Raw genomic sequence first — 20,405 nt, 5'->3', positions numbered from 1 at the left:
AAGGATATCCTAAAGTGTTTTAAGAGGGGAATGTTGACTAGTATGGCTATCAAATTGGTAAGTCGTATTCACTACCTAAAGCAAATCTTTGTCCTTTACTTGGTCCCCATGTTCTTGTATGAGTGCCAGCTTATCTAAAACAACATTTGTTACATGCCTACCATATGCCAAGAATGATCCTTGATACTACTCAGATTAAAAAGATGACTAAAAGTTTGATACTGCCCTCAAGGGTCTAGAAAAGTGTCTTGCACAGAGTAGGAACTCAATGAATGTTTCATAAATGAACAAATTAATTACAGGAATTTGCAAGCTCCTTTATAATTATGTAATTTTGGAAGTTCCAGTGTCATAATCAAATCAACAAAATAAAATGTAATTCTGGGGGTATAAAAGGTCTTATTGACCAAGTTATTTTTCTCTCTAGGAAAATAGCATAATTTTAAATCATATGTTTTGAAATATATATTTTTTGCATGTCTTAAGATATCCAAGTAACAATCTGCAGTGAAAATTTGCTTTTGGGGCTTATCATAGAAAAATAATGTGTGCGTGTGTGTGTGTGTGCGTGTGTGTGTGTGTGTGTGTGTGTGTGTTTTCACTGGGTCACCCAAGCATTCAGTACTTACATTCCTTACTTTAGACAAAAGGAGATAGGAAACAAAAAAATTAAAGATAGGCAAAAGTTGACAGTACCACTGCAGAGGGATTCTAGTTTACCTCCAGATTTGACTGACATTTATTTATCCCTTGACAGGTGAGATGAAATTGTGATTAATAATAATGTCATCTATCTTATCAAACTAGGAACAACCAGTAAGAAACTCTCAAGTACATCTTTGCAGCCAACGCATTCTTCGTTAACAGCAACAGTTAAAGGTGAAGGTGAGTAATGATCATTTGCATCATTTTTCTTTCATATATATAATTCATATACCATCATAGTCACTTTTATGAAGTGGACAATTCAGTGGTTTTCAGTATATTTACAATATTGTGCAACCATCACCACTATCTAATTCTGGAACATTTTCATCACTCCAAAAAGAAACCCTATATCTGTTACTAATCACTTCCTATTTCCTCCTTCCCCCCCTGCCAGAGAAAACTAACCTACTCTCTCTCCCTTTGCCTATTTTAGAAATTCCATATAAAAAATCACATAAGTAGAATCATATTGTATATAATCTTTTGTGTCTGACTTTCACATATCATCATGTTCTCAGGTTGATCCATGCTCTAGCATTTATCTGTAGTTCATTAGTTTTTATGAGTGAATAGTATTTCATGGTATGGATATGCCACTTTATTTATTTATTTATTTATTTATTTATTTATTTATTTATTAGTTGATGGACATTTCAGTTGTTTCTACTTTTCAGCTGTTATAAATAATGCTGCTATGAACTTTCTTATACAAGTTTTTATGTGGCCATGTCTTTTCATTTCTCTTGCGATATGTATTTTAAAGTGGAATTGCTGAGGCACATAGTAACTCTAACTTTTTGAGGAACTGATTTCCTGAGCAGCTGTATTATTTTACATTCCCATCAGAAAAGTAGGAGGGCATTAATTGTCCATTTTCTAATCCCTACTTGTTGCTGTCTGTCTTTTTCATCATAGCCATTTTAGTGTATGTGAAGTAGCATCTCATTGTGGTTTTGATTTACTTTTCACTAATGACTTATGATGGCAAGCATCTTTTCATGGACTTGTTGACAATTGTATATCTTCTTCGGAAAACTGTCTATTTAATTCTTTCCATTTTTATAAAAATTGGGTTGTCTGTTATTGTTGAGTTGTGAGTATTTTTTTTAAATATATTTTGGAGACTAGAGCCTTATTGGATAGATAATTTGTAAATATTTTCTCCCACTCTGTATGCTGTCTTTCCATTTTATTGATGGTATCTTTTGAAGCACTATAATCTCTAATTTTGATGAAGGAAAATTTATCTATATTTTTTCTTTCATGTAGAGAAGGTAGAACTTTACCTCTACTCATTTTAGGTTTTCAGATGGGACATTAACCGGAAGACAGATTAACAAAAAACAGCCTTTAACATGGGCAGTGCACAGCATAGGAGAAACCTAAAACAGAGTAACTCAAAGCAATGGTTTAGAATTTTGCCTTATATAGCATCTAGAACAAAGAACAGTAAGTTTGTAGAAAAATAACCAGACAAAAGAAAGTAGTTTAGGCTTCCAAGGGTGACAAACAAATGGAAGGTAAATATCTGGAAGGAAACTAATGGAATAAGGTTTGTTTGCAGATTCCTCTAGTGTCTTCTCCAGGCTGATAAAGAGTCTATCTCCAGTAAAAGGAGAATTTATATCCTGCCCTTAAGCAGAAAAGCTTTTTCTGTATTGGCTGCCTCTCTATTGGCTGCATTTCAAAATAATTTTTATGTCAAAGAGGCATATTTCAGGGTGACGTATTCTGGTTTCCTTCAGTCAGTGGGGTCAAATCTAAGAAACCATTGCTCAACTCAAGGTCACAAAGATTTATGCCAATGGTCTCTTCTAAGAATTTTATAGTTTTAGCTTTTCTATTTAAGTCTTTAATTTTTGTATATGGTGTGAGTTAGATGTCCAGCTTCATTTTTTGTGTGTGTGTATAATCATCCAGTTGTCCTAACACCTTTTGTTGAAAAGACTATACTCTGTAAAATTTCAAAATTTATGGCTATGGCAGCATTTGTCTCCGCATCTTCCCTTTTGTTTGTTTTAGGTCCACCATGCATGTGTATTTAAAAATATTTTGGTTGCCTTTAAAGCATTCAAGATTCCTTCCATTGCCTCCAGGACACTGTAATTGACAACCTGTCCTGAGTTGAGTGTGGGCTCCCCTTCTACACTCATTTGTGAAGTATATTCCACATCAATAATAGACAATTCTCAAAGCAAACTCTTTGGCAATATATCCCCAGCTATTCCACTATTCAGCTCTCTTCTTTGTATTTTTCTAATCTGCCAGTTTCCCACATCTTTCTTAAATATAAATATAAATTCTCTTTTCTGTGTCCAAGACTGTTGAGTCCAAGACTGCCTCATGCTAGGGAATCCTTTAGGCCATCAGGATAGCTTTTTCATGGTTTTCTATTTTAACTCAGCAGAAGAATTCTCCACCAAAAATTTCTAAACAGGAAATCTTATTCTAATGTTTTCCAAGAATATGTTGGAGATCTGGTGAGAAGCAAAATCTTTACCCCCACACGTCCCTTCATCCTCAAGTGTTGAGTTTCTGCCTTTTGGGTGATCTTTTGTACTTTCATGTTATCACAAACATCAACGTCTGCTACAATAAGATATTTCTTTATTTTCTCAATTATTTCTCTCTCAATTTAGTACTTCAAGATGCCTCCAAAGTTTTGCCCATTTCAACTCTTTCTCATATGCAGTGTTAATGCTATAGCCTATATTTGAACTTATGTTTATATTTTGCTGCCATACCAATTCCTGAAGGCTTTTTGTGTAAAGACATATTTACCCACTGTCTCTGAGGTCTTCTTGCAAACTAACAGTTTCTCTGACATCAGTCTCTTAACTGCACTAAGAATTTGCGTGACAAAGTATAGATGCTTGCTGCCATAGAATGGAAGCTGATTGGCACTTCTGGAAAACACCAGCAATTCAGTCTTTCCGTCTACTGTGTGACAGAAATCTATTAAACTGACTTCCTCCCATCTCCAGCCAGAATCATATGTAGCTAACATTAAGCGTGCACTAACCAGCATGCCTGTCTTTTCTTCACTAACCAATATTATCCATATTAGACTTTGAAAAGACTGAAAGGCATTAATCATTTTGTTTTTATAATATCTATGCAAATATAAATTGTTTCAAATAATCTTATTCCAATGTTATTTTCGAAATCTCAGGTTATCTTTTCTTTGTTGTTAATTATCCTTCCCCCCCTCCAAAAAATGAACTAAGTATAATTAAAAGTTTATTTTATGGAATTCCTATTATCCCTTTCCTGCTGTCTATTCTCTCCACCTGAAAATTCCTTCCCAGACCGCATGGGAACCATGGTACCATCTTCAACCAGTACCACTTCCTTACCACCCCCTTTCTAGAGTAGCTGAGTGATTAACTTTTGCATCAGAAAGGCTTGGATTCAGATCCTGGCTCTCTCCTATTACAAGTTATGTGACAATGGGGAAATTAACTTTTCTGAATCTTATACATAAAATTATGATCACAATTATTACTTAATTAAAAAGATTACTGTCTGCTCAAGTGAGATAAACTATAGCAGACATATAAAAGGGTCTAATATGACTCTGTTTTCTCAATATAATTAACCGGATCACCAAAAGGTAAATACCAAAATGCTGGATTTCTAAAACTTGATCAGAAGACTTTCAGTAACTAATATTCAAGTCATAACTGGATGTTAATATTAATACTAATAAGACTATGTATTTATTGGTTACACCCCTGATGGCTGCTTATTGTTTTTACATAATTAGAAACCACAACCAGTGATGTCACAAAGACTGAGTTCACCATCACAAATACAACAGTGACAAAGATTCCATTTTCAAATGCTTCTTCAACATTACAAAGTTCCCAAAACAAAAGTAAGTATAAAAATTTATGCTGAAATATTTAACTTGTGTGGTGGAGAGCATTAAACTCGGAATGTTTTCTAGCCCATAACTACTGAAGAACTGTGCCCAACGTGTCCTCTCTAGTCACTACCAAATGGGACAACCATTTGGCAACACAGCTTTGTACCATGAAACTTTATTCCTCCATAACCACAAATAGGTGGGTGCCAGGAGAGATTAGGGCCAAGCAGTAATCTGTGATATGACCTGACACAAAAAGTGAGCTTGGTGACAAATTAGAAAACTTTGATGAAATGGGAAAATTCTTAGAAAGAAACAAATTGCTAAAACTGACTCAGGAAGATAGGTAATCTGAAAAGATATAAAAACATTTAAAGATATTACATTGCGTTTGAAATTTTAAATGGTCCCATGAAGAAAATTTCCAGCAGGATAGCTTCAATTGTGAATTCTATGTATTTTCTATATATTTTCAAAAGAAATGATACCCCAATTCTTCTCAAACCCTTTCAGGAAGAGGAGGAGGGAACACTGCACAAGTCATTATTTGAGACCAGCATTATCCTGGTACCAAAGCTAGAAAAGAATGAAAAGAAAAAGCAAGTAAAGATAACCATAGACCAATATCCTTCATGAACACTGATGCAACTATCTTTACCAAACTAACTTTGGTAACATATAAGAAGGGATAGAAAAAATAAATAAGTGAAATTTATCCAGGAAAGTATGACTGCTTTAATAAATGAAAATCAAGGACAGCAATGCACTATATTAGTAGAATCAGTAGATGCAGAAAAAGCATTTGACAAAATTTAACACCCACTTTTAATTAGAAATCTCAATAAACTAGAAAGAAAATGTAACTTACTCAAATTGAAAAGGACATCTATGAAAAACTTATGGCAAACATCATACTAGATAGTTAAATATTTCATGCTTTCCTCCTCTTAAGATCTTGAACACAGCAAAGATGTCCATTCTCACCACTTCTATTCAAAATTATAACAAGATAGTACAATAAGGTGATGAGAGGTAGGTAGGTAGATAGATCCATTCATGCAGATTGGAAAGGAAAAAAACAGAACAGTTTTTCCTAGCAAACTACATCTTTATGTGGAAAATCAAAAAATCCACAATAAAACTACTAGAACTAATAGAGTATTTCCTATCACAAGCTATAAGATATACAAAAATAAATCATATTTCTGTATGTTAACAATGACAATCTAAAAATAAAATTAAGGAAATAGTGGTGATTACAAAAGTATCAGAAAGAATAAAATATTTAGGAATATATTAACAGTGGAAGTAAAGATTTGCAAACTGAACTAAATAATATTTCTGTGAGACATTAAATATCTCAATAAATGGAGAGACACTACATATTCATGGATTGAAAGACTCAATATTTTAAGATAGCAATTCTCCCCAAGTTGATAAATAATTGATTAATATATTAAACTCAATCTGTATCAGAATCACAGAATCACAGCAAATCATTAGAAATTGATAAGCTTATCTTAAATAATACATGGGAATGAAAAAGACCTAGAATAGCCAAAGCAGTTTTGTCAAGGGAGAACAAAGTTGGAGGACTTGCATAAGTCAACTTCAAAACTTACTCTAAAGCTATAGTAATCAAGACAGGGGTTTTTGAAATAATATTCAAAGTAACATTATTCATAATAGTCACACTGGGAACAATCCAAATGCCCATGAACTGGTGAGATGGAATATTCCCTTGGATTTTCCATTTGAAATGGATTTGGAATATTCTAAAACATAGGATATCCATACAATGGACTACTACTCAGCAATTTAAAGGAACAAATTAGTGATACAGGTTATAACACTATGAACCCCAAAACCGTTATGCTCAGTGAAAGAAGCCTTTGACAAAACATGACATATTCTATCATTCCATTTATATGAAATATCCAGAATGAACATTCTAATAGGGACAGAAACCACATAAGTAGTGGTCTAAAGCTGGAGGCAGAAAGTCCCACTGGAGTTTTTTGTGTTGAAGATGTTCTGAAACTGGCTTATAGTGATGGTTGCACAACTCCATAAATTTACTGAAAATTATTGACTTGTATACTTAAAATGAGTAAATTTTGTTGTGAATTTCTTTATAAAGCTTGGTTTAAAAACAAAAGGAAAGAGAATATTAAGCTAGACCAATCAAATTTCCTTTCTGTGTAATCTGAACTAGGAAACCCAAACAAAAAGGTGATTAGCTGTGAATCTTGAAGCAGCAAGGTTTCAGTGGAGTGAGTCTGCGATAGCCATGGTGACTCCTGGGCATACCTGTGGCACGAGCAAGCAGATGTTATGAGGAAGTAAAATTGATGGGAAGAATGGGGAGGAAAAAATGTGGGGAGATGAAGAGAACCCATGCGAGAAATGACGTTATTGATGAGAGACAGAGAGAGTAGTGGGACCTAGAGCTCCCCTGAGCTCAGACAACTTTCTAGCTCCAACCATGTGTATCATCACTACAAGCACTTCCTAAATCCTGGTCTCAGGGATATGAACTAATCAGTACTTTTAGTCAAAATATATCCTGACTAGAAAGGCTAGTCATCTGCCGTAACAGCCTTATCCTATACCATCCATTATAAACAATAGAGGCATTCTTGGCATATCCATCGTCCTTAATAAGAAGAAGCTATAGATGACTTACAGTCCCCAAGTCTCTTCTTGGGAGACCTTTAAGGTAGAAGGAGATGGCAGGTGGGAACTGTGGATGTGCCAGGCCTACTTTTGTCTAGAGACACTCATGGAACATCCATTTTCCCATATTTTATTGTAATTCTCTCTTTTTTTAAAAAAGATTTTATTTATTTATTTGAGAGAATGAGAGAGAGAGAGCGAGCATGAGAGGGAGGGAGGGTCAGAGGGAGAAGCAGACTCCCCGCTGAGCAGGGAGCCCAATGCGGGACTCAATCCCGGGACTCCAGGATCATGACCTGAGCCGAAGGCAGTCGCTCAACTGACTGAGCCACCGAGGTGCCCCTGTTGTAATTCTCTTTAGCAAAACCTAGAGAAGGTTACATAGAAGGAGACTAATTTCATTCCATAACTGTAAAATATTGATTTTATTTAATGAGAAGATCACCAAATAGTGGAATTTGAAGAGCAGGGTCATTTCCCCTTCAGATGTAGGACATTTCCTTGTGGGAATGTTTTGGCTTCTGATAAGTAGAATATTTTGTAGGCAAAATATGTCTGAAAGGCACCTTTAGCAGACCAAAACCCCATCCATTTCATACCATGATTGTCCCTCATATAAACAAAGTAAAAGTAAATAGGCATCTGCAAAATGCATAGCAGTTGAAGGTTAAACTCAAATAATTTGAATTCTGCACGAATACCCACTCACTAAGTGACTGATTAGGAATGTCATTCAGGGACCGTGGTTTATTAAAATTAGCACTTTTACAGAAGTGTGTGGTCATACCCATGAATCAATTAAGACTCGTAATTTTACTTTATGTAGTAAAATGCGTGCTGCATCTCTGTTCTGGGGACTATTGTATTTATTTAGCTTCTAAACACAGTTTGAAGTGGCTTTCTTCTAAGTAGTTCTTTTTTAAATACACCCACGAAGCCATTTCTTGAAAATTAAGGCACCCCGGAAAACAAGATAATAAAATAAGGGTATTTACTGCTACCCTTTGCCCTTGCCATTTGATTAACCAGTTCTATACTAAGTCCTTTAGATATTTTGTTATAAAACTGCTATTTTTGGGTAGCCATTCCTCCCCAGATCTCTCTGGTTCCTCAAGGAGCATCCTGCTTAGTATGGAATCCACTTGATATAATGACTTGGCACACATTTCCATTTAGGCCTGGTGAAGCCAGAAGCTAGCCCAGATTCCTGGTTAGCAGAGCAATGTTCCTCTTCCATATCTACCCATCACACACATAAACATTCAGAATTAGCGAAGCCAAGACAGAGAGATGGAAAGAGAACAAAGTGATCTTGGGAAAGGTTGAACAGCCGAAGTTTCATCTCTCCCTTAAACACATGGCAATGGATAGTGACTATCAAATAAAAGCATTGTGGGTACATCATCTCAAGGGCAGATCTGATTTAGAGTAGAGAAGATTTAGTGATGTTTATTGCTTTACTCCCTAGAAAGGAAGGGTATAGATCAAAAAGAAGCATGTCCTCAAAGCATTTCTCTCTAATCATTTCCAATTCTCTCTTTTTATTTTTAGAGATCTATTTATTTATTTATTTATTTTAGAGAGAGAGTATGAGTGGGAGGATTAGAAGGAGAGGGAGAGAGAGAGAATCTCAAGTAGACTCTGAGCTCAGCATGGAGCCTGACTTGGGGCTCAATCCCAGGACCCTGAGATCATGACCTGAGCCAAAACCAAGAGCCGGACACCTAACTGACTATGCCACCCAGGTGCCCCTCATTTCCCATTCTCTTAAATTTCTGAGTATTTCTCCTATTTAACTATTTTATTCTTCCAGGAGAAGACACATTCTTAGAATTCTAGAACTTTTAAGATAGAAATTGTCACTAATTTAGTGCTCTAACTTTATAGTTAAATAAATGAGGGCCTATTGAATGAATTCATAAATTAGTTTATTCACTACAAGTCTTTTGGAGGGGATCTGTGTGCCTGGCATACCTCTTCACTTCTGGGAATGGCCAGCAATCCTTTGCATTCCTTGGCTTGTAGATGCACCCCCTTAATCTCAGACCCTGTCTTTACATGGTCTTTTTCTCTGTGTCCTCGCATGGACTTCCCTTCTGCGTCTCTTCTTCTGTCTGTACAGAGCAGGGATTTGAAGGAAATGTCAATCACAGGAGTCCCTGCTCTCCAACAGCTACCCTGTGGAGGGATCACGTGTAAAGCTCTGTTGTACAAGTACAAAACTTGCCCTCTTCCTGAGTTCCCTATTTTTGCTGAGGGCTTGAAAATGTGGTGTCCTCTCTGACTCTTTTTGTTCATTTCCCGCGCTGGCACATCCTGTTGGTTTCTGAGGAGAGAAGAAAAAAGGAATAGAAAGATGGAGAGGAGAAAGCAAAATGGGTGCTTTTCTTCTAGTAATTTAGTGATTCAGGTATCTGTAACCAGATTTCAAAGCTGGTGTGCTGCACGTGCTAAGAGATTGGCAGAAAGGGAGGACGACGGCTCTTTCTCTCTCTGGTGAATTCCTCACCAGGAAAGAAAGTGGAATAAGATGATAGGTAGAAGGCACATTGAGATGGGCACTATGCCAATACATTACTCGACTGAAGAAAGACTTGGTAGAAATACTTCTAAGGATTTTGCCCAGACAGATTTTTTTGCTACCTCAGCATATACAATGTTACTGACTTAAAATCTGAAGGGAAAGTCTGGCTTTTGTCAAGTGGAAGTGAATAACACGTGTAAGTCATCAGTAGGTCAATAGGTAAGAGTTAATAACACTTGTATATAGTAACTAGTTTACCAAACATATATCCTTCTTGTATAATTTATTCTAGTTCAATATGGAATGTATTTTTATATGAAAAGCATAGATAATTGTACAATAACCAAATAGACATTTTTTTTATTTTTTTTATTTTTTAAAGATTTTATTTATTTATTTGTCAGAGAGAGAGAGAGCACAAGCACGGGGAGGGACAGGCAGAGGGAGAAGCAGGGAGCACGCCGCGGGACTTGATCCCAGGACCCTGGGATCATGACCTGAGCCGAAGGCAGATACTTACCTGACTGAACCACTCAAGCGCCCCTAAATAGACATTTTAGATATACTGGTGGCTGAACATGAGAACAGCCTATGCCTAAGCCTTACTTTTTAAGGCACACACTTTTCTTAAAATAAAAATTAGGTGCTTCCATCACGCCAAGAGGAAGTTGGCTTACTGACTATGAAGCATGATTCTGAAGCGAGATTGCTTAGGTTGAAATAATTGCACGACCATTAATTTGTGCTGTGGCCTTTGGTAAGCTACTTAACTTCTCTGTGCCCCAGTTTCTTCATCTGTAAAATAGCTATAAGATTACAACCTCATGGGATTCTTGCGAGGAGTAAAAGAGATAAAATATGAAGCTTAGAACAGTATCTGGCAAGTAAACACAACAAATGTTAGCTATTATTTTATTAATAACAATCCTTACACAAGCCAGGCAAAGTTGGTATTTATGACAGCAGTTTCACAAACAAGGAAACAGGTTCAGAAAGACTAAAGGACTTGACTAGGGTTAAACTAAAAGGATGTTATTCAAACACTGTTTTTCCTGCCCCGAGCCCCGTATAAACTCTTCACTACACCACACTTCTCATTACAACTATTTTACATAAAGTATCTAAAGGTAGTAGAAAACAACTTGCTTTTAATTGGATGTATCATATGCTTGACAAGTTAAGTGTTCAATAATTATAACGCAAATTGGCTGGCTGGCTGTCTCCCTGAGCATAAGCCTGTGATTCTAAGAAAGGTGATTCTCTTGCTGTCGCCCAGCAGGCCAGATTTATTCACGACTCTGGTTTCTCTCATCCTGCCCCCCTCGTTTGCATGATCCTATTCTTGCTTCCCATCTTCTTTCCTCCAACTGCTTCTTCCAATTCTACACATCCATAAAGGGCCTCTACAAGATTTTGCCTCAGTATTTCCCACAAGTTAATGAGTGTCACGAGATACGTAAACCATTGGCACTATTATTTATTTAGTGCTTTTTTTTTTAAACTGATGCACTTGCTATTCTTAAATTTGCTTGAAAAGAAAACCATCATAATTGAAAAATCTGTTCCACTAGGCATCAACAGGAGCTATAAAATCACCAATATAAACAAAATATATTTAAATTGCAGCTAGATTTTGTTGCTTGCCAAAGGCACTTAGTTTGAGGCTTGCTCATTCTTGTTTAAAAAATAAATCAAGATAAGCACATTAGGTATTAACGACACATTTGCATTAGATTGTAATTTTGAAAATTCCTCATTGAAATAACCAAATAAACTGAAAGAAGGCTGAAAAGCAAGTAACGTTCTCATTGAATGTTTCAATCTTATTTCAAGTCACTTTCCAGTACTGCCATATGGAACCTCTCATAAAAATGTTATGCATCTCGGGGCGCCTGGGTGGCTCAGTTGGTTGGGTGACTGCCTTCGGCTCAGGTCATGATCCCGGAGTCCTGGGATCGAGTCCCGCATCGGGCTCCCAGCTCAGTGGGGAGCCTGCTTCTCCCTCTGACTCTCTCCCCTCTCATGCTGTTTCTCTCTCGCTCGCTCTGTAATAAATAAATAAAATCTTAAAAATGTTATGCATCTCAGCCTTTGGAAAACAGTAAATTACCAGATCGCTCAGCCTCATTATTTCTTTTGTAAATTGCACCATTTACCTATGCCACTTATTTGGGAACTTAGAACATTTCTTACATGATATTTAATTCATTTGTATCATTTCATGTTGGCAGATACAAGAGGAATTCTCAGGATAACGCAGTCTTAGCCACACACAAGTCAAGGTTTAGTCAAACCAGAAATACAAGTTGACCCTTGACCAACATGGATGTTAGTGGTGCTGACCCCCTGAGCAGTAGAAAATCCACGTAGAACTTTTGATTTCCCAAAAAGTTAATTACTAATAGGCTTCTGTTGACCTTACAAGTAATTTAAACAGTTAATTAATTTGCTTTGTGTGTCATATGCATCACATACTGTATCCTTACAATAAAGTAAGCTAGAGAAAAGAAAATATTATTAAGGAAATCATAAGGAAGAGAAAATACCTTCATAGTACTATACTGTATTGAAAAAAATCTATGTATAAGTGGAACCACACATTTCAAACCTGTGTGGTTCAAGGGTCAACTGTTTTATAGCAGTTATAACGAGGGCCAATGCCGTGTATAAGTGAATAATAAGGAAAACATGAACTGGTCATAGGAAATTCTTTTTAGGCAAATCAGTAAAGAATTATATATGGAATATATATGGGGATGGCCATATATATTCTTTCTCGTTGCCTGTTAATGTGTTCTACAGATAACTATTTACAGTTATATAGGCATACATAGCTATAAGCACAATATCCTTTGTAAGATCCTTTAAATAAACCCTATTTGTCAAAGTTATTTGTTGTATTGCTGTTTAAGCTTTCTGTTTTAAAAACTAATTGAGTGAAGTTTAGCTTTGGATTAGTGTGGATGAAAGTTTAGAAATTTAGAAGTTCATTTGCATTTCATAAGACTTCCATCTCATATTACAGAATCAAACTGGACACACAGATTTTAAGTTGCCAACCACCGTGACTAAGGTTTTGGTCTTTACTAAATATCTAAGTCTGAGAATAGCTTAACAGAATGCACTACACTCATTTGCCATCTGACTTTCCTCACTTTGCTATAGATCAGAGCTTGGACTTTTCTCAAAACCTGTGCATTATGAAAGTTACAAGTAAAACTCAGGAATAATTGCAAATGTCTTCACATTTCATTAATTCACACTTAAACCTAGTTCCATAGCATTCATCTTTATTAAGCTTTTATACTGACAGAATTGAGTTTAAATTTGAAGTGCCATATGAAAACATTTTATTGTCTTCAAAATAGTATCTCTTTGATTTCAGACCAAAAAAAAGGCATATATTCTAGTTTCGATTAAATATTTAAGATTTGAGCAGAATTTTGCCCTCAGAATAACAATATGTACATTAACATATAGAAGTCCGGATTTCTTAGTACACTCAATACAAGGGTTTTGAAAAAAATATTTTTTTTAAGATTCAGCCTTAGGCATAGTTATTTTTCTTTAAATGACATGTCCCTCTAAAATTATTATGCATACCTCTGAAACAAATCATACAATATATGTTAAGAAAAAAAAAAGAAAAAGATAGCAGGAGGGGAAGAATGAAGGGGAGTAAATCGGAGGGGGAGACGAACCGTGAGAGACGATGGACTCTGAAAAACAAACTGAGGGTTCTAGAGGGGAGGGGGTGGGGGGATGGGTTAGCCTGCTGATGGGTATTAAAGAGGGCACGTTCTGCGTGGAGCACTGGGTGTTATGCACAAACAATGAATCATGGAACACTACATCAAAAACTAATGATGTAATGTATGGTGATTAACATAACAATAAAAAATAAAATAAATAAAATTATTATGCATTTCTGAAGGCTGATTAAAAAAACTCAAATAAAGAATAGTCAGAAGGTTTTGTCTGATATAAGTTTAAAATTTTTTCACTCTTAATGAAGTCTATCAGCAAGAAAGTTTATGACCTGATATTAATAGCAAGAGGAACAAAGGGTTTTGATTTTCTTTGTATCCTAATACTCTAGCAGCTGATAAATATTTTAAGTGCATCTTCCAAATCCAGCATTATGCCATGTTCAAAAGTATTTTAACTAGTTATCAAAATAGAAATTAATTACATAGGGTTTCCATGCAGAGTAGTTTATTGGACAGAAAAGCTGTCTTTTTTAGAAGAAGATGGACATTAGAGTGGCCAGACCTGATTTATAGTCATTGTCCCCATCTTGAGAAAGTAGTTTCACTTTTCTCAGGTGATATTTGTAGATCTGCAGAATGGGAATGGTGTCTCCCTTGCAGACATCAGCAAATAATATATGGAGCTGATTGTAGAGTTCCCTTTAAAAATGGTAGCTGTCATTATCCAGCTAGCAATTTTAAATAAATCATTCTCTTTCCTTAAAAATTGAATTCAGGTAAGCATAATTTATCTTATTATTACTTTTATTTTCTATTCTCACTCATTCTTTCCACCTTTTTACTAGAGACCGGGTGGTAGGAATCACGGCTCTGAATAAAACAAATCTCTGCCCTCATGGAGTTACATTCCACTGACAATAATCACAGTTAAAAAATTTTAAATAAATGTCACCGTAGTAATAAAAGTACTGTTGAGCAAATGAAACCACATGGTAGCCTAGTTTGAAGAGAGAAATAAGGAGACCACTTTAGGTGAGGTGGTTGGAGAAACCTCTCTAAGTGGTGAATCTGAGCAGAGTCACAAAAGATAGAAGGAAGCCAGAGTGTAGCCTGAGAGACCACCAAGACATTGGGAAGAGCAGGCAGAGAAGCCTGAGACAGGAAGAGCCCCATGATGTTACCTACCGATCAGGGTGAAATGGGGCTGAATGGTTGGAAACAAATTGAGGAGCAAGGCAGGGGCCATGTGGTGGAAAGACTTACCAGCCATAGTAAGAGGAATAGGGAGCCATTAGAGCAGTGAAGTTTAAATTTAAATAGATTTTTCTAGGTGGCTACTGCAGGGAAAGAGAGGGATGCTGGATGAACAGTAGCCAATTAAATAGTGAGTATATTTGGAATATATTTTGAAGCTAGAGCTCATAGGGGTGGGAAAAAAAGGAGCATCAAGAAAGGCCACTATTTTTTTGGCTTGTGCAGTTGGGGGACAATGGTACCATGCATTGAATCAAGAAAGCACGGGAAGAAGCAGATTTAAGGATACCAGTCAGGAGTTCTGTTTTAAGCATGTTAAATTTCAGATGCTGATAGACAGTCAAGTGAACACACAAAGGATGCATGGATTTTTTTTCTTTTTTTGAGAGAGAGAGAGTGCAGGGACAGAGGGGCAAAGGGAGAGAGAGACTCTTAAGCAGCGTGGAACCCAACCCGGCGCTCTATCTCACTACTCTGAGATCATGACCTGAGCCAAAACAAGAGCTGGATGCTTAACCCTAACTGAACCACTCAGGTGCACCAGCAAATGGGTATTTTAAACTATCATTAATGGGTTTCTCTTTGTTTTAAAATCATTTTCTGTGTTTTTCACATGACAGATTTTGTTCATGGTGCATATACGCAAAGTTGTTAAAGTGATGTTTGATTATAATTTTCTCAAGTAATTTTATTGTAGAAAGGTCATCTGAACTATATTTACTTTAAAGGAATTCCCTAAGTTTGAGAGATATCTGTCTGAACCTTCCTGAAACTTTCTCAAGTCAAGAGATGTGTCATATCTTAGTGGGAATACAACACATGGCGGTGCCACTCATGAAGCCCCTTCCAAAAGATCTGTAGTTGTCTGCGATATCCTGGTTTATTGAGGATATAAATTTGGACCAGATGCTCTAAACCAGGATTCAACAAACTATGGCCCACAGGCCCAGTCTAGCATCCCACCTATTTTTCTAAGTAAAGTTTCTTTGGAATAGAGCTATACTTACTCTTTAGGTATTATGTGTATGGCTGCATTCACAGTACAATGGCAAAACTGAATAGTTACAAGAGAGACTTAAGACCCACAAAGCCTAAATTATTTATTATTTGGCCCTTTAAGAAAAAAATTGGCTGACCTATGCTCTAAAGTTTTTCTAACCATGAAGCCCGTATGATTTTATGATTTGAAGAAAAGTGAATTAGAAATGAAGTAGAATCTATATCCATTTACCACCCGTAACAATTGTGAAATTAGATCTTATATTCAATATTTACTTTTAGTGATTTTCTTTTCTTTTCTTTCCTCTAAAGCTGAGAATCAGAGCTCAATCAAAACAACAGAAGCACCAGGTAAGTTAATTTTCTTCTCTCTGAGAATATTCATGAGTAAAATCCCCAAAATGAGATAAAGGAGATCAGGGTGAGAGCAGGGGAAAATAGTACAAGGGAAAACATTACATGGCAACTAAAATGTTTAGGAGAACTTGCATTAAAAAAAATACAGACCAGAAGATAAGATGTGCCTGAATGCTCTGTGGTGAGAGTGAGTGGAACCAGCCCTGGTAAATTCATGAAGCCTGTGGAAGTGTCCTCTGCCCAGAACCCACTGTTCTTGGTCTGTTTCTGCGGTTGGCCTACCCTCTCCCAAAAGTGTAGTGTGTCCGTGACTGTCTTTTCTGTGTTTCCCAACGCAGCCTGATCCTGGCAGCCCGAGAGTTGTTGTTGTAAGCCACAGTTAACAGCCTAAAATATTATCACTCGAGGAATTGCTTGTGTTTTGTTATCCTAAATTTTAAACTGAATAAATTGAGGGTGATGGCACGATAGGAATTGCAAAAGATCGTTGGGCGGGGTAAGATGGTACCATTGAATCTTTCTGTTGTTTTGAAATCATAATTACTTGGGAGACTTTTATCTTCCTACATCTTACCTCTTACTTTTATAAATGACAAATCTCTTAGGTTCTCAATCTTGGTCACTTTTGGTATATATAAGAATGAGAAATATGTGAAATAAACTTAGAAGATCACATAACTTTAAAAAGTCAGAAAAATAAAGCCATGAAGATTATGACCGACTTGGTTTTCACAGCAAATGTACTAAATGATCATCACAGTGTACCTTCCCCATCAGGTGTTCAAGGAACTCAAAACTGAAATGATTATTCTGTTAACTTTTAATTATTTATCTTCTATACAATATATCTCATGAATAAAAAGTTATTTTGATATTAATCCTCTTTATTTCACCTCATCACTATATTTTTTTCATTCTTATTTCCATTTACATAGTCTAGAAATGCACTAGAAAAAGCACTTGGAAAAACACAGCAAAATAAAACATAAAAACAATGCATCCAAGCAAACAGGACAGCTTTGCATTGGCTGATGGTTTGCACTGTTCTGGAGAAGTCCTTACCTTCTGCTTCATGGACTGGTCATCCAGGAGAAGTTACAGATGGAAGAGAATTGAGAGGCTGCCAAAATCATCAGCTCCTTAAAAGGAGGGATTGAAGCATCCTTTAAGAAATGAATTTACAAAATGCCAGCTTTAATTATAGTTGATTTTTAACTACAATAAAAAGCCCATTTATGCTATTTAAATTTTGAGTTATAGAAACTAGTTCCCCTAAAACAGACAATAAACACATCATTGATTTGAACAGTGGATTAAAAGGAAGTGAGACTTATTTTATAAACTATGAGAAAAGTCAGTCTTAACTTCAGGGATATATGTTATGTGTAAAGACTAAATCCAGACTCACTCAAAAAAAAAAAGTGTAACGACAAGGTATTCATTACACGTCTGTTGACAATTGTAATCATTTGTTTGTTCAGTCATTTGTTTGTTATCAAAGATGTTCAAATATCAAATTTGTGAGAGTCTCCCATATGATCAAGAATAGGCATCTTGAAATAATCAACATTTTTTTTTTAGGTGGAAGTTGAGGTAGAATTCTAGCCTGCAGAATTATTACTATTACTGCTTCCTTTTTATAAATATAAGCTAATATGCATTTAGCCTTTGATTAGATCATATGTCATTCTCACATTTGGCATTTTCTTTCATATTATGCACCCAGCTTTCATTTTCTTGGAAAAAGTATGTTTTACCACTGACTTCAGAAAGTATTATTAAGGGTATAGAAATTGATGGTTGTTTTTACATAAAACTTTTTTGGGAATTCAAAATAAGTAAGGCAACAGTACATAAAGCATCAATTATAAGAAATTGTACATAGATATAATGAAGAAAGATAGTCACAGTAATAGGGAAATGATCGATCAAGGTCTGAAGACATGGCCATTCAGTCCATTCAATAGAGGAAAGGTAGTATGAGGTGGATCATTGTGTTTAACAACGCCAAGCATGAAGAATTCATGCTCAATGTTTGAAGTATGTGGGAAAGTCAAACCTCACCTACCGACTGTAACATATATGGTAAGACCAGAAATTTTGTATGATACTATACTAAATACACAGAACCGTATATTCAACCAACCACCACTAACCCAGGCATTTAATAAATAGTTCTTCTGTTCCATATATCTAACACTAGCTAAGAGTTATGAGTGATACCTGGAGCCTGCCATTAAGGGTTACCAAGAAGACTAGTCAGCATGGTAAAACAAAGAAACAAACAAATAAACAAAAAAAACTGTAATAACTCTTGTAGCCATATAGGTCCACAATGATGTGTCACAGACAAACTTCAAACTTCTTAACCTTAGGTTAAGACTGGAGAAAAGAGAGATTTTTTTTTCTCCATTTAGCTGTGGTTGTGTTATACATCAGATTTAGAAAAGCAGTTTAAGGAAAATGAGGAAAATGTTCATGAAAAAAGTGACTTTGTAGCTTCCAGATTATTCTGCCTACTCATTTTTCTAGCTCTGAGTTCAGAGCTAATGAGGAAATTGAAAGAAAAAGTCATGCAGGGCTATTTATCCCCTAGAGATAGATGCAGGAATCATATGGCCATCACAACAATTTTAAGCAATGATGGAATTCACTTTTCTTTAGCCTTATCATTTTTTCCACAGACAAGCAGAGCTAATAATGTGTCCTTGAAAATGAAACTCTCGATTTCTTTGAAAAGAGACCTTAGATTTGAAGAGAAGGGGACCAACATGCCTCAGTGTATTGGGAAAGAAATAAACCATTTGCCTTCAATTTTCTGGAAAATACAACTATATTACTCAGGGTTCTCCAGAGAAACTATATATATCTATGTATAAAGATTTATTGTAAGGAATTAGCTCATGCATTTTGAAAGCTGAGAAGTCCCAAGATCTGCAGCCAGGAGGCTGGAAGCCTAGAGACCCAGGAGAGCGAATTGTGTAGTTCCAGTCCAAGGCCCGAGAACCAAGAGAGCCAATGGTGTATGTTCCAGACTGACAGCCAGCAGCCTCGAGACCCAGAAAGAGGCCAATAATTCAGTTTGAGTCCAAATGCAAGGAGAGACCAATGTCCCAGCTCAAAGCAGTGAGGCAGGAGAGTTCATTCTTTACTTCTTATTTCCTACTGAGGGGGATTCAGCCTGTTAATTCTATTCAGGTCTTCCATTGATTGGATAGAGCCATCTGCATTGGAGGGCAATCTGCTTTATTCAGTCTATTGATTCACATGTTAATATCATCCAAAAAATACACTCATAGACATATCTGGACTAATGCTCGGCCAAATATCTGGGAACCCTAAGGCCAAGTCAAGTTGACACATACAATTAATCACTGCAACCACATTCCCATAGTGATCAGCACAACTTGAGAACGGTCTTCTTGTACCCATCTTCTTTACTTTTTTAACTGTGTTTCACAACCTCAATTGCATTGTAGACATTAATTTTGATGGAAAATTAGAAGCCGGAACAGACATTACAAGTCCTACCAAACCTGACCACTGGCCTTTGGAAAGGAGAATGCTCCACCCGGGCATATCCACTGTGCTCAACACTCTATGTAATGCTTGAGAATTGGTTGCTGACCTCTAGGAATTTATACAATGTGAATCATCAATCCTTCTATGCAGAAGGTTACTTATCTGAGTTTTCTAACTTTGAATAACAGAATCTTGACACAACTGTTCAGGTAGAATCCACTCAAGCTAGAAATAGACCTATAGCAAAGCAGTATCTAGAGGCTTATTATTTTTTTAACTTGGAAATTTTATAATGTTTTAAAGATTAGTTGAGAATAAAAGGACTCACTAATGGAAGATGTCAATACTGATGTGATAGGGTCTACCATAAACTTTCACTTAAGAAATTATATAAATCTGCGAATAGCTAAGTGGTTTCTCCTCTAGTTCAGAAATCTGTGGAGTCTCCAAGAAGTTCTTGTGTTTCTCTAGTCTACAGGGAAGGTCACAAGAACTCACAGTCTCAACTGATTAGCTATTAGGAATAATTCTCTCTGTCTTCTTGTATGTATCTGCATGGTCCGATTTGGCCTGTTGAAGGAAGGAGGTGTTTAGTTTGTCTCGATGGAAAGAAGTTTGTCTTGATTGGGGTCTAAATTGAAATAGACTATATTTTATGTAACAGAATAAGAGGCATGAACTTGTAACTCATTCCTGCCGAAATGCAGCAGCAGGCAGCACAGAGTCATGTTTGACAACACAGACTCGAGAGCCTGCATGCAAATCCTGACTCTGCCATCTACGTGCT

General features: G+C 36.2%; 1 protein-coding gene across 3 annotated transcripts in view; it reads left to right on the top strand.

Annotated features, from left to right (window-relative positions):
* EMCN (endomucin) overlaps nt 1–20,405 on the top strand; it is a 95,665-nt gene that overhangs the window by 46,537 nt on the left and 28,723 nt on the right. For all 3 annotated transcript variants that reach the window (XM_073892026.1, XM_025873555.2, XM_073892025.1), the window contains exons 3-5: nt 808–885; nt 4,475–4,585; nt 16,052–16,090. In XM_073892026.1, coding sequence (XP_073748127.1) covers nt 808–885; nt 4,475–4,585; nt 16,052–16,090 — 228 coding nt within the window. The remainder of the gene's footprint in view (nt 1–807; nt 886–4,474; nt 4,586–16,051; nt 16,091–20,405) is intronic.

Source organism: Callorhinus ursinus, unplaced genomic scaffold (assembly GCF_003265705.2).
Source record: "Callorhinus ursinus isolate GAN/ISIS: 27379988/994484 unplaced genomic scaffold, GSC_fseal_2.0 scaffold4, whole genome shotgun sequence".
Lineage (NCBI taxonomy): Eukaryota > Metazoa > Chordata > Mammalia > Carnivora > Otariidae > Callorhinus > Callorhinus ursinus.
The sequence above is the reverse complement of the archived record's forward strand: the minus strand, read 5'-3'. Positions and strand labels throughout refer to the sequence as shown.